General features: G+C 34.9%; 1 protein-coding gene across 1 annotated transcript in view; it reads left to right on the top strand.

Annotated features, from left to right (window-relative positions):
- Window positions 1–14,079, top strand: part of DMD (dystrophin) — a 1,043,102-nt gene that overhangs the window by 350,838 nt on the left and 678,185 nt on the right. Inside the window, exons 13-16 of the mRNA XM_066545460.1 lie at window positions 2,125–2,226; window positions 2,370–2,477; window positions 7,939–8,118; window positions 13,889–14,064. Coding sequence (XP_066401557.1) covers window positions 2,125–2,226; window positions 2,370–2,477; window positions 7,939–8,118; window positions 13,889–14,064 — 566 coding nt within the window. The remainder of the gene's footprint in view (window positions 1–2,124; window positions 2,227–2,369; window positions 2,478–7,938; window positions 8,119–13,888; window positions 14,065–14,079) is intronic.

Genomic DNA, 14,079 nt, shown 5'->3' with positions numbered 1-14,079 from the left:
AGTGAGGAATGTTAAAGAATGAATAGACTATTTCAGTTGACTCACTGAGCACTTATGACAGGAAGTTACATCCTACAGACTGAAGGGATTTCCAACACCTGCTCATCACAACAGTATTCCTGGTTGATGCCTGGGAATTTGAAATCTCCCATAGGGACAAGGGTTACTGATCTAGAAATTTCTGCTAATTCCCTGTGGAATAGTTTCCACCCTGAGCAGCCTGGAGTTCTCCATCACAGATTTCCAACCGTGGAACTCATTCCGCCAAGACTCATTAACATCACAGCTGTGGGACCTGACCAGTGCTTCCAGCTCCTCCTGTTTATTTCTCTCTCTCTGTGTGACGAAATGCTGAGCACTTGAGAACTGCATGAAATGTTGAGCACTTGAGAACTGCACACAAAACTCAGTGTTTTTTGGTAGAAATTCTATGAATGGGTTAAATATTCACTTGTATAGAATTAATTTTGGATTTAGGCAAAAACATTTTTCCACCTTTTCTCATTATTTTAAAAAGTAGATAATAATACCTGATTAGAAAAACATTTATCAAATTCTGTTAGTTGCAGGCTTGCAGTACATGATTTTAATCCAGAGTTCCCAAGAGTTATGTTTTACTCATTTTCTTCTGTTCTTGTGCTTCCTTACTTTGACCTTTTAGACTAAAATATTTCCCCTTCTGCTTTTGATAGCCATATAAAATATTCTTTCAGTGTCCTCTGAGAAGAAAAAATAAAAAATCTTTTTCTGCATGCAAATTTCTCTAAAAATTCTTGTTAGGGCTGTAAGAAAAGGCTTTTTTTTTTAATACAGGAGGGCATTTTACTTGTTACTGTGGATTCAATCTATTTCTCTGAAAATTTGTTTTCCCAGATGTTAGGAACACTTGAAGCAGTCTGAGTGTGTGGGCAACGCACAGGCTACTGTTTGATGTGAATAGAGAGTTAAAGTTGAGCACCATGTGATTTAGTATAATAACTGCTTTATAAATAACAGTCCTAACCTGATATTTTGAACTTGAAATTTCAAGTCTTGACTCAAACAATCAGTGTATTGTTGTTATGGCCTCTCATGAGAAATAACTAGATTTAAGGTTGGACGCAGAATCAGCACTTTTATCAGTGAAGTTATTTGGTCATTTTGCTTACTTTATTAAAATAAAAGATCTTGTCAAATTATTGAGGAAAAAAGAGGTTGCTGAATTTTTTTTAACATTAAATTATTATCTCTATGAGGAATATGTAAATACAAAAGATATAGCATTATATAATATCTCAAGTTATTAGGATTCCGTAAGAGTAATGAAGTAAATAACTAAATATGAAAAAAGGAAGAAACTATTATCTTTTTGTCAGGATATGCTTTTAAGTGGATGAAAAATTAAGAATACAGTAATACAGAGTATCTTTCAGGTGTTTAAAAGAGATTTTTTTTTTTTTTTAATTTGGGAGCAGCTGAATAATTTGCATTTGATGTCCAGGGGTAATTAAGTCACTATAAATCATTGCAATAAAAGTTTTCTATCATCAGCTAAAGTAAGGGAGAAGAGAACAAGATGGTTGGTATTTTGTGTAATTTAAATACATGCATAGTAGTAAATGGTACAAATACCTGGGAAACCTCAGTGGGATTTGTGCTGATGTGGAAGTTTATAAGCATGGGTTTTTTTACACTGCAATATTTTAAAAGAGGTAAGAGCTTTGACCAATTGTACTGATGATGCAACTTAAAAGCCAATTTTTTGTTTTTGCTTTGTCCACATCTTTGCCCATCATGTTTATGTTTCAAGTAGTTCTATTTGGGGGATCCTAAAGTTCTTTAAGAGAGTGAGTTTTTCAAAGTGTAGTAGTAAAGACTTGCTAGAAAACTATCTGGTATTAAAATATTCAGTGTTTAGATCTATTGCTTTCCCTATTCTCTCCATTTTTATTTTATTTCAAATGGGCCTAAAATCCATTTCAGTGTGATATGCAACGTATTTTAGGGCAAATGCCTGAGAAAAAAGTGAATAAGGAAAATATTCCCATAAAAATTTCGTAATGCCATAGGGATAACAGCTTTCCTTGTTAAGGAAGAAAAAAGTAAATAAATGCTGAACACACTTTTGTGTTTCTTTCTCTCCAGCATTTTGGAAAACGGTGGGCAGCCATCTGCAGATGGACAGAAGAACGATGGGTCCTTCTGCAAGATATTCTTCGTAAATGGCAGCATTTTGCTGAAGAGCAGGTGAATAGCTTTTTTTTTTTTAATAAGTTATAAATTGGAATGTTCTTCAACACATTATAGGAAATATAATATTTTATTTTTGTGTACATATATATATATAGGAAAGGCCTTACTGAAGCTTTTTCTTTGGAATTTTATTTCAGTGTCTTTTTGACGCATGGCTTACTGAGAAAGAGGATGCTGTGAGCAAAATTCATACAACTGGCTTTGGAGATCAGAATGAAATGCTGACCAATCTAAGCAAATTGGCTGTATGTATTTTTCATTTTTCTGTTTTTATGTTCAGCTTCCTTAACCTGAGTCTGCATGCACATGGCTTTACCCCTCTCTCAGACCATATGGTATCATACTTTGGGGTGGGCTTCGCCTCCTGTGGTGGAATAGGTTGGTCCATAGCTTTGCTGCTAAAGGAACCAAGAGATAGAGATGTTTTTCTTGGTTGTATCTTTGGTCAAAAGTTCATGAAATAAAATAGCGTTTTGGTGTCTTAAAAATATGTATATTTTAACAATGAAAGTTTCTTTGATGATACTGTTGGTGTGTATATTGTGTGTGAGACTTTATATACATATGTGCAAAGGGATTTGCATATGAATAAGTTATCCTTCAGCAAACCCTGTCATACATTCTTTGAACTTGAAGAAGCTGAAGGCTCAGAAGTTAAAAAATGTTGAAATTAGTGCTACTTTACAACTGTTCCTCAGCATCAGAAAGGGAGTTACATGCACAAAATGTACCCTTTTCACCATATTCTCCACCTCACTCTTCAGCAAATTCTCCATCCTGTGTAGTCTTCATGGAGGGAATGTAGGTCTGGCTGTGTCTGTAGAGGTGAAAAACTTGTGGCAGCGTAGACTTGCCAATGGCTTTACAGCAGTAGGACCTCTGTAAAGAAAAAAATACTCTATGTGCTATTTCTGTAGTGATGACTGCCTAGCATTTAGGGGAAAGGAAACACTCATGTCCATGCTTTGGTTAAAATAGGTGAATTATTGCTTTATCAGGAAAAAAAAAAGCCTGCTGATCTTTTCAGACATGAATATTTCTTTATTATTAATTAGCTATCATTAATTATTAAGTAATAAATATGAAATACCAATTAATTATATATTGTCCATTAAACATTTTTAATGGATATACATAGCTTGGCTATAATTATCTAAGGCTCAGCCTTAAATTTTTAGAAATTAATTTAGGATTTATTTCCTTCTAATCATTCTGTATTAAAAGTAGAAGTGTTCAGACTCTGGGTTGATAAAAATACCATGATATCTATGAGATTTGAGTAACTGTGATGCCTCTAAAATTTACGTCATTTTGTCCTCACATAAACAAATGTATAAAGCTTAAAAAAAATGAACTCACAGACAATTGTTTAATTCCATTGTAGCTGGTCCAGACTTACTGGTAGATGTTCCTTTGATTCATAGAATAACTCAGTAGTTAATTTAAGAACCAAAAGATTGATTTTTAACATAATCTTGAGACACTAATTATTACACTGCTGCATATGTTTTTTTTCCCTCTCCCTTCTTTTTCTTTCTGCAACACTTTAGGGGTATAAAAATATGAATTTAGTAGTACAGACTTGGATTTTGATTAAAAATTGCTTAGGATTAAGTAAACTTCTTTGTAAAGGAAGGAAAGCATGTATTGCCTTAGTTTATGTACTTCTTGGAAATTCTAGCAATCTAACCTGTGAGCAGTCTTGAAGCTGACTTCAAACCAGGCTTTTAACACATAATGGATTAGAGAAAACTCAGGATGCTTTGGAGTACCTTCATGAAGAAAAATGTATTACAAGAAATTCAAATTTGTTCAAAAATTGTATACTTTTGGATTTCAGAAGGTTGCTAGAGGACACAGGTACAGAAGGCTGAAATGTTTGTCACAAATTGTGAAGTAGCAGACTGTTAAGAGTTTGCAAGTGTTAAGGATAGGGCCAGTTTGGGTACCTTTCAGAGTTGCTTGAAAATATGATGTTAAAAAGGAAACACTTCTGTAGTTTCCTTTCATAAGTTTCACTAATGAACTCTTATGAAGTTAAAATTATTTTAAAATTATGCTGCTAGTTTAAATGGTTAAGTATCAGTGTCATGAAATAATTGTGGTCTTTTAGAAGACTGAGTGAACAACAAAAACCAGTAAATAAAATTATTTATCCACAGCCCTGAACCTCAAAAAGAATCATGTCATCCTTAAAAGAACAGGTGGAGATTATTAATTGCACCTTAGTCCTTTTTGCACGTGAATAACTTTGATCTTTTTAGAAACATGATTCATAATCCAATAGTTTAGGTATTTAAATATTGGTGGTATGCTAGAAGAAAACTGCCTCTTTAGTGATTTGGAGCAGAACAGTGGCTTTTACTTCTGGAATTCCCCTCTGAGGTTTTAGACCTAGTAGCAGTCATTACCAAATTCCAGTGAGTATGTGTTTTTACACTCACACAATGCCAAATTGCTAGAAATTTTGTGTATGACAATTTACTGTTTTAATCTTGTCTGAACCTTCAGGAATTTTTATTACTATGTCAGCCACATTATGGTTTTTTTGAAGAATATATTCTCCTCTTGGACTGGATTTTAGAAAAAGGGAAAAATGGGGTCATACTCTCCTGACCCTGACACATTGTGCCTGTATTTTGGTGTATTTTATTTGACATGTGTTTGAATGTAGTAGAGGAGAAGCTGTCACCAAGGATCACTCTTATAATTAGGTCTGAATTGTGAAAGCAAGTCTGTGAGAGAATAAAAATGTAACTTTTCACTTAGAATAAAGACATTTATATTCTTAACAATATGATATCTTGATCCCTCAGCTGTCCAGTCATTCCAGCAAAAAATTACAGCATTAGTTGTTCCTGTTAGACCTTAAGAATTTTGGACTTGATATTGTAATATGGCATAAAAGCTTCCAGCCTATGTTTCTGCCTCACTTACTTGCAGAACTTTGCCAGATTATGGTTGTGTTCTCTAGCCAGCCTCGTTAACTGGAAGGAAATTCCTGAAGGTAATTTATCAAACCATTTAGCATTGTGACTGTTGATTTGAAATTCTACAACCTTCCTACAAGGCCCTAAGCATTCTAAAGGAACTGATGTGAAAAAGGTCTGTTGAGATACAGTTCACAGTAGGAAAAAAACTTGACTTTTACATCACATTAATGTCCACAGAATGGAGCCTGCACCAGTGTGGGCTCTCCACAGGATTGCAGTTTCCTTCAGAGCACACCTGACTGTTCTAGTGTGGTGTTCTCCACAGACTGCAGTTTATTTCAAAGGATTTATTCAGTATTGTATGTGAAAATTTATCTTTGTCATCAGCTCTCTTCTGGGATCTTCCGAGTTTAAAGGTCAGAAAAAGTGTCCAGTGGGTAATTGCTCCAGTTCTTAAAATAATTCCTTAAAACAACTGGGCTTTTTGTGTTTTGTTTTGTTTTTAAATTTTCCACCTGCTATTTATTCACTGACTCTATAATTGACTCTTTAGTTCTTACATAAGGGGTAGGGGGAAACAGAACTTGGAATAGCTGGAAGTTGTGATGCACTGAGAATGTAGAACTGAGGTGATATTTTGGTGCCATGTGTGGCTTAGGCTTGATAGATTCTTTTTCATGCCTTAGGCCTACATTTTGTAGTCTGTAAAATGCAGTTGGTTTTTTTTTGCAACAAATACTGAGAGCTCTTGCAAAGGTGTACAAGTATACAAGATCTACCTCTTTATATTTCTAGTATATATTCCATTATTATGGAGTTAAATATTTTCTTGCTTCACCCAACATTTTTGGGTTTTTTTACGTATAAAAAATAAGCTAGACATTATACTATTTTTGAATGGAATAAATTTATTTGCAGCTGAAAATTAACTTTACAGTGGGTGTTGCTGGTTAGAATATTACAGTAAGCAAAGTAGGTTTTTGATCTTTAAGGAAATAAAAAAGCAAAAAGTAAAAACTTAAACCCCAAAACCAGAACCACATTACCAAAAATAAGGAAATCACTTTATAATGTTCCAATATCAGGGTTTATAGTATGTACTTGGCAGAAGTTATATTTGATAATTAATTTCATAAAGCAAACTACCATGTCTTGTCTTCCAAATTGGAAAATTACATATTATGCAGTTACTATTACTATTTTAGATCTATTATTGTACTGGAAAAAAAACCCAGAGTGTATTTTTGGTTATTGTGGCACACTGACAGGTTTTTAATGAAGTAATGTGAAAACAGAATCTCCCAGTATAGTTTTCCAGATTGACTGTAGCTGTCACAAAAGCATATTAATTTGCAGTGAGAATTATCTTTAAAAGAAATTTTCAGCATCCTTCTTTTTGTAGTGTTTCACTTCCTGCTTGTGCTCCAGGTGTCTTGGATTGATGCTGAGCTCTGGGTGTGTAATACAGCTGTTGTGGGCTGGGGTGATTGGAAATCAAACATTGCTCCTCAGAACTAACTAATGTTTCACAGGATATCATTTTTTATTATTCCACTCAGTGTATGGTGGCTTCCACATGATCTTTTTCTGACGCTGTAGGCGTAAAAAAAGGTCAAATATAGAAGTGCTTGAAATTTAACATGCTAAAGTGGTTTGCATCAACTTTCCTCCATCTGTTAGGTCTCCTACTACTCTGAAAAGAGATTCTTCAATATGAAGTTAGCTTCCACTTCTCAGGGATGCATCAATTTAAATTTTGATATTAACTGTACCTACCCTTAGTAATTATGATGTTTCAAATCAAATCTGATTAGAAACAGTGCTGATTACAAAGACAATGAACCCTTCTTTTGCTGAGTTGCATTTTTAATTACAGTTTTGGGTTATATAGCTGTAGGAAATTATATGTAGTCTGAATTTTGTTGTCTAACCACTTGCTTGATTATTCTTTTCATGCCTTGGGGGTTAGAATGCAATCCACAACTGCACAGAGAATTCAAAGTTTAGCTACAATTACAGGATTAGGGTGTAGAGAACAAATGTTAAAGGAATGAAAATCAGTGGAGTAAACCAGTTAAGGCTTTAAAAAGTAAACCCAGGTAAGAACTGGAGCTGTGGATGATCCTTGGATCTGTGAATAGCCTGTTTCAGAGGCAGGCTTGCATGTATAGATCTCAGGAGTTTCAAGGTCCCTTGGCACAGTGTGTTTTGGTTTTTTGTTTGTTAGGGTTCTTTGTTCGGGGGGTTGTTTTTATTGGGTTTTTTTGTTTGTTTGATTGGTTGGGGTTTTTTGTTTGCATGTTTTAATCCTGGTTTGGGATGAAATATTACTTTTTTTGGGAAACTCTTCTTTCAATATGCAATATATAACAAAGTACATTGACACTTTAAAGAAGGATTGTCATGTGGATATAGTTGTTAGCATGAGTGCAGTTTTAAGGTTATTCCTGTTACACAACTGTTAGCTTTTTGATTCATGTCATCACCTGAAGCCTGCTGTGAAGTTTGGAGTTGCTCCACCTGCCATGTTATGTTGCTTTGTAAGCTCTGCCAGCAGTTTTTATGGAAACAACATTATGGAATTATAGGAGCCCTTAACCCATTTTCAGCTCTTTCTGATGTTCTCCTTGTGATTTTTCTTCTAAGTTTGTTGGTTTTCTTTTTTGTGGGTGTTTTGGTTTGGGTTGGTATTTGTTGGGTTTTTGATTTTTTGTTGTTTTTTTTTTTTTTTTGTATGAATGTATGTTCTTCCTTCTGTTACTTTGTTTAACAGATCCTAAAAGGAGATCTAGAAATGAAAAGGCAAATGATGAGTAAGCTCAAGTTGCTCAGCCAAGATCTCCTTGTAGCTGTGAAAAATAAAGCAGTGGCTCAAAAGCTGGAAAGTCGTCTTGAAAATTTTGCTCAGCGCTGGGAAAGCCTTGTGCAGAAGGTGGAGAGCAATTCTAAACAGGTTTGTAAAATACAGTTTTATCAGTTTATGACAATCAGATCCTTTGAGAGTCAAATGCTTGAAGTAGTTTTGGTGCTGTTTGTCATCTTGTTTTAATTATTTCCCCTGCATGATTGCTTAAGACATATTTTATTTTTAGGACAGCATAATACAATGATAATATACTTTTCTAGAATTTTATTCATCTCTTTAGTTTTTAATCTCTAGTTATAGTGTTGATTACTTTCTTGGGTTGTTAACTATGTTTTCAGGGATGATACAAACCATAATGAAAATACCTTTCCAGTTAATTTATTTTTAAAATATAATAACACACTTTTTTATAGCTGTCTCTTTGAAATAGCATGTAGTCTGAAATTAGTGCAAGAACTGTCTGCTAGTTTAAGTGATTTTTTTTTTCAACATGAAAAATTACTAATTGACTGCTATTTTACTTCTGTACATGATATGCTGATTTACAGATTAAAAAGAGAGGCTACAAGAAAGAGAAATTTCTTGGAAAAATAAAGAAATCAATCTATACCTGTAACCAAAGTGCAAATGAAAAAATGTAATCTGCTACTATTTTGACCACTTTATGTTAACAGCAATATATTTAAAAAAAAAATTGAGTTTTTAAACCAGGTAATAAAATTCAGCACTCTGGTGTAGTAGCCAAACCCATATCCACTTATTATTCCTAGATATCTTGTTAGCATCTCTTTCTTACTGAATTTAAACCCAAACCAGCTCCCTTTTTTCCATTCCATTATCTCACTAATACCAGGTTATTTTTGAGCTGTCACTGTGTGAATGGTAAAATGGAAATGGATATTAAGGCTTTTTAATTAAAGAGCACAGAGCAGAATGTTACAGCAGATACCTCTGTCCTGTCCATACAGATCTCTTACAGTTCTGGTCAGTTTGATTCAATTCCCTTGAGCATGCTGCCCTTTTTTGTTTCTCTCTACTAATACTTCTACCAAATTATGTTTGGATAATTAAAGAAAAGCTGCTATACTTCATGTGGTGATCTGAATCCCTCCTAGTAACCTTGCTTTCAAATCATACCTTAATATTTAGATTGCTCTGTGATAGTTAGAAAAAGCAGCTAAGTTGGAAAAATCAGTTTGGGAGAATATATGGGAAGAAAATGGTGGAAGGGCACAATTTTAGTTAGAAAGTAAAACTTATTGTGTACACAGCATTTAGGAGTTGAAAATAAGATTTAATTGCAGTATATTCGCTGTAGAACACCTCTTGTTTCAAAGTCGACAGAAATTCCAGAGATTCAGTTTTAAATTTGGGATAGCTAGGGTCACTCAATTTGAGGAAGTTACTCCAAAGTCACTCCAAATTGTTCAAGTCCTGTTCAGATTGGTGATGGCTCCTAAACGCAGTCACTAGTTTTGAAAATGAAAATTAGATTACAGAAAATGAAGTGATCAGTCCTGAGGCTGTAAACATAGATCAGCACAGCTGGGAGATGCTTTGGATTCCCAAAACAGTGTAGCTGTCCTATCACAGCAGAATGTTTCAGTGGATAAGCTCTTCCTCCAAGGAGAAGCTGCTCTGCTTGGGATAGAAATGATGTGCTGCCATAGGAATACTGCTTCACCTTCTGGAAACATTGCACAGTTACACCTGGCTGAAGGACCTGTTCCTAAGGCACTGTCACACTGTTCAGACATATTTTCTGTGAAATCCTGATGGTGGACTTGTCACAATGGGTTTCTGTCTAGGCAGGGCAGATAATTTCAGTGAGGTTTTTTATATGTATTCATTACAGAGCTCATTTATGTGTTTACACTGTGAGAAAAAATGCATGATCTCATTATGTTCTCTAGTCATGAATTGAGGAGGAGGAGACTTTGAAGAGGGCAAAAATAGAATATTTTCCACTAAAAACTATCAGAAAATGTCTGTTTTATTCATCAAGCTTAGATATTGCCTTCAAAATTAACTTTACATAGTTAAGTGGTGGACTTGGCAGAGCTAGGTCAATAGTTATACTCAATGATCTTAAATGTCTTTTCCAACCTACAGGATTCTATGATTAATAATTTTCATAGGGTGCTCATAATTGCATTTTTGTCCTTAGTTATTTCCCCTCTTAATAAAATGTCACTAAATGATTAATTTGTTAACAAAATAAGAAATTAAAGGGAAGAGACAACCTCAGGCTGAGTTCAAAGATGATTCTCCAACTGGACATATAAAGTAGCTATAAATCCCAAAGGAAAAGAGCAGAAAGTAGAATATGAGTTCTCCCACATTTGGCTGAATTAATTGCTCTTGAATTCAAGCATCTAATCAGAACACATGGCTGAAGCTCCTGCTACAGATGACTGGATGGCAAGGGTGTGAGAGAGAGAGAAATCTAAAAAGCAGTTTGTCCTCATCATGAAAATGTCAGCTTTCCTTCACTGACCACACAGAGGAATCAAGGACAAGGACAGCTTGTTTAGGCTAGACGTGGAGCTTCCATAAACTCTAAATCCAGCTTTGCTGAGCTCATTATGCTCCACTAAATTGTACTGAAAATCTTTCCAAACCAAAGAAAACACCATTCCTCATCTGAACTTCCCCACTCACAGAGATAAATTTCATCAAAGAACAGATGACAGCTCCAAAAGTGAGTGTAAAGGAAAATTATGAGTTTATCAGGACAGAGGGCACTTCCAAAGACAGTAATAAATGTTGGCATTAAAGGAAGGCTGCTGTATAAATGAGAAATAAAATGCCATAAAACTACTGAAGTGCTATACACACATTGTACATATGTTTGCCTATAGATGATGAAAAAGATTTGAATTTGTGCTAGGAAAAGAGATGAGTTTTAACATGTTTCAAAGATGGGCTTGATGTGAAACTGCTGGCAAACATTGTGCTTTGAAAGTTTTTAATGTGCACCCTTGTGAGTCACCTTAGTCCTTTCTGTATGATTTTCTGGTGGGTTAAAGGCCTCTAGTGTATGTTACCCCTTCTCAGAATCACATTTGCTATTCAGGTACTGAAAGGGATGAAGAAAATATAGAGATATTATTTGCACTGTCTTTGAATAATACATGAAACACACCACTTGGGTGACTAAAAGATGTTTGAATTTTTTTGTTGTTGTATTTTGTTTGTTATTTTTTGGGGAGGGTTGGTTCTTTGGGGTTTTTGTTGGGTTTTTTTGTTTGTTTGTTTTCTTTTTGCTTCTTTTTTTTCACCAGGTAAGCTAATAAAAATTACTTATTATTTTTGTTATTCCTAATATTGTTAATGATTGTCCTTTTCCTATTAAAGTGTCTGAAGTTTAAATGTAAACCAGCTTCATCTTGCATGTAAGGTGGCAATCTATCTTTTAGTCTTACCCTGTCTTTAATTAGAATAATTATGAACTTCAAATTCACATCTCCATTCTCCTTTTGAAGCACATTTAAACCTCCACTCCTGTTGATTAAGCATGAAAAATCCTTTTGTGTTGTTTTCACATCTAAATCATTGCTGCCCCAGCATCATGCCTTGACTGCCCTGAGCAGTGATTGCACTGCCAGCTCTGGAAGGGCAGTTCCCCATCTCCAGCTGCAGCTGCTACTCCTGTGATTGGTATTATGCTGCAGATGATTCCTACAGTGCCCTAGCTGTGTTTTATTCTGTGTTACACCTTCTTCACTGGAAACTCTGCCCTGGTATCGATTAGCAAATGAAAACATGGCAGGATATGACCCCTGGTGTCTGAAACATCATCCTATCATTGATTTTTGGATAAAACAGAGTGTTATATGAATTTTATGTGAAGAGGAAAGAGAGACAGAGAGACTGTACCCAAAATGATATAATAGGCAAGAAACTCTTTCTGTTCTAATGTATAGTCAGCTCAGGGAGAGATGACATCAGGTTCATCAGGTTCTATCTTCAATTGTCATGGAACCCTAGACATCAGAAAATTTAACTTCCTTTTCCTTCTGCCCTCTAATTAATTAAAATAAATTGGAAAAGAATGCTGTAGAGAGTTTAAATAAAAATGTATAGAAATGCTGACTTAATATTGTCATGATGTCTGTAGGAAAAAATTATCAAAATCAATAAATCTTGTTGAGAGAACTAAAACAAGAATGTTACTACATAGAATTTTAGTGGTTAAAAAGTCAACTGGGTGTTTTTCTCTTCCAATGAATTTTGTAGTTCATATGTTACCTAAATCCCTGCATGTCACAAGCGGCTTATTGTCGTAATTAATCTATATTTTTTTTAAATCTGCTCTGAATCGAAACTTTTTAGTCTAAGTAGTCCAGACTCTGCTCTAATTGGCTTAACTGCTCTGTGTAAGAAATACTGCCAGTTTACAGTGGTAAAGCCCTTCCCTACTCATCACTTCCAGTGTAAGCCTGGACAAAGAACAGGAAGACTTCTGCGTGGAAGACAGTGGGAAGAATTCAGCAGAGTTGGCAAGAATTTGTTGGGGCATTTTTTCAGGTTTCTTGGCTTTACTGATATTGCCTGCTGGGAAGAGGCTGCCTGCTAATACTGTTTCCCTTTCCTTGTCATTCTATTTTTCTTTTTCAATGCAGGGAGGCATTGTGGAGAAGGTGATAGACCTGGTTGCCTCTTCATTGTTTATAGATTGTTTATATGTCTCAATTACTAAGTTGACTCAATTCTCTTACTGGAGTTTCTGATGCAAGAAGTAATAGATAATTTATGTATGGGTTTATAGTTTTATGAACTTTTAGATACTGGCATGTCTGTTGTTGAATTGGACACTCTTAATATTGCATATTAGCAAAAGTAAAGAAGCAGGGCTTTTCAGGTGCACAACTTTTTCTTGTCCTGGTATCATTTTTTTCTTTTATTTTCCATTTCACTGCCCTTAAACTGCAAAGTGGTCATTGGAGCTCTAGTTAGAGTGTTTTGACAAATGAGGCATCATCTGACAGAATCAAAAAAAGACGTGGCCTATTTCTCATGAGTTATGGGATTTAACAGCAGCTGCCCACATTTCAGTTGGAAAATGCTATATGGAAAAAAGTACAAATGGGCAGCACATGCATAAGCAGTGCACAAACAACTATTAGCAAAAAAAACCTCTGATCATTCTTTTCTTAATGCAGCTGAGCTATACAAAGGGTATTTTTTTCATATTACCAGAGCAAAGCTAAGTGCATTAGATAGGAAGTGTTTACTGTGTTACATACCATGGATATTAGTATCTGGTGTGACCCCCTAAATATTGGGTTTTAATTATGGACTAAAACTGATGAAAATTCATTTGCCTTCTAATGTATGTGTTCTAATTTAAGATTTCCAGCCAGAAAGTTAACTGCCTTTTCATGCAAGTATGTTATGGTGGTTTACATTCTATTTGAAAATTTTTATAAATGTTAAGACTAATAATTGGTAATTTAGTGCCATTTTAATGCCTTTATCACCTCTCAAGGAGCAAATTTTCAGATGGGGGCAGTCTGAAATTATTATCTAGTAATAGTAACATTTTATTTATTTGCTATCTTCGATTCCATTGTAGCATTCCATTCATTTCTTTTCTTCATTCAGTAGGGATTACAGGGAGCTATAAGTTCATTAGAATCCTTTCTGATTTTGATATTGGCTTTTGCAGATAACTTATTCACACAGCGTGAGTCACATAAAACAATCTAGCTTGAGTTGCGTATAATGTTTTTTCCTGAAGGTCAGCCTACGATCAGATGAGAGCAGTTTCTCATTATTTTCTATTGCTCCTCCAAACAATCTTTACTGAAGTCTTTCAAATAATGTATGACCTCTGTTTTTGTACTTCTCACAGATTTCGCAGGCTGTCACTACCACTCAGACATCACTAACACAGACAACTGTAATGGAAACTGTAACTATGGTGACCACAAGAGAGCAAATCCTGGTTAAGCATGCTAAAGAGGAACTCCCACCACCTCCACCCCACAAAAAAAGGCAACTCCTTGTGGATTCAGAAATTAGGAAGAGGTGAGAATCATCATG

This window comes from Molothrus aeneus, chromosome 2 (genome assembly GCF_037042795.1).
Source record: "Molothrus aeneus isolate 106 chromosome 2, BPBGC_Maene_1.0, whole genome shotgun sequence".
Lineage (NCBI taxonomy): Eukaryota > Metazoa > Chordata > Aves > Passeriformes > Icteridae > Molothrus > Molothrus aeneus.
The sequence above is the reverse complement of the archived record's forward strand: the minus strand, read 5'-3'. Positions and strand labels throughout refer to the sequence as shown.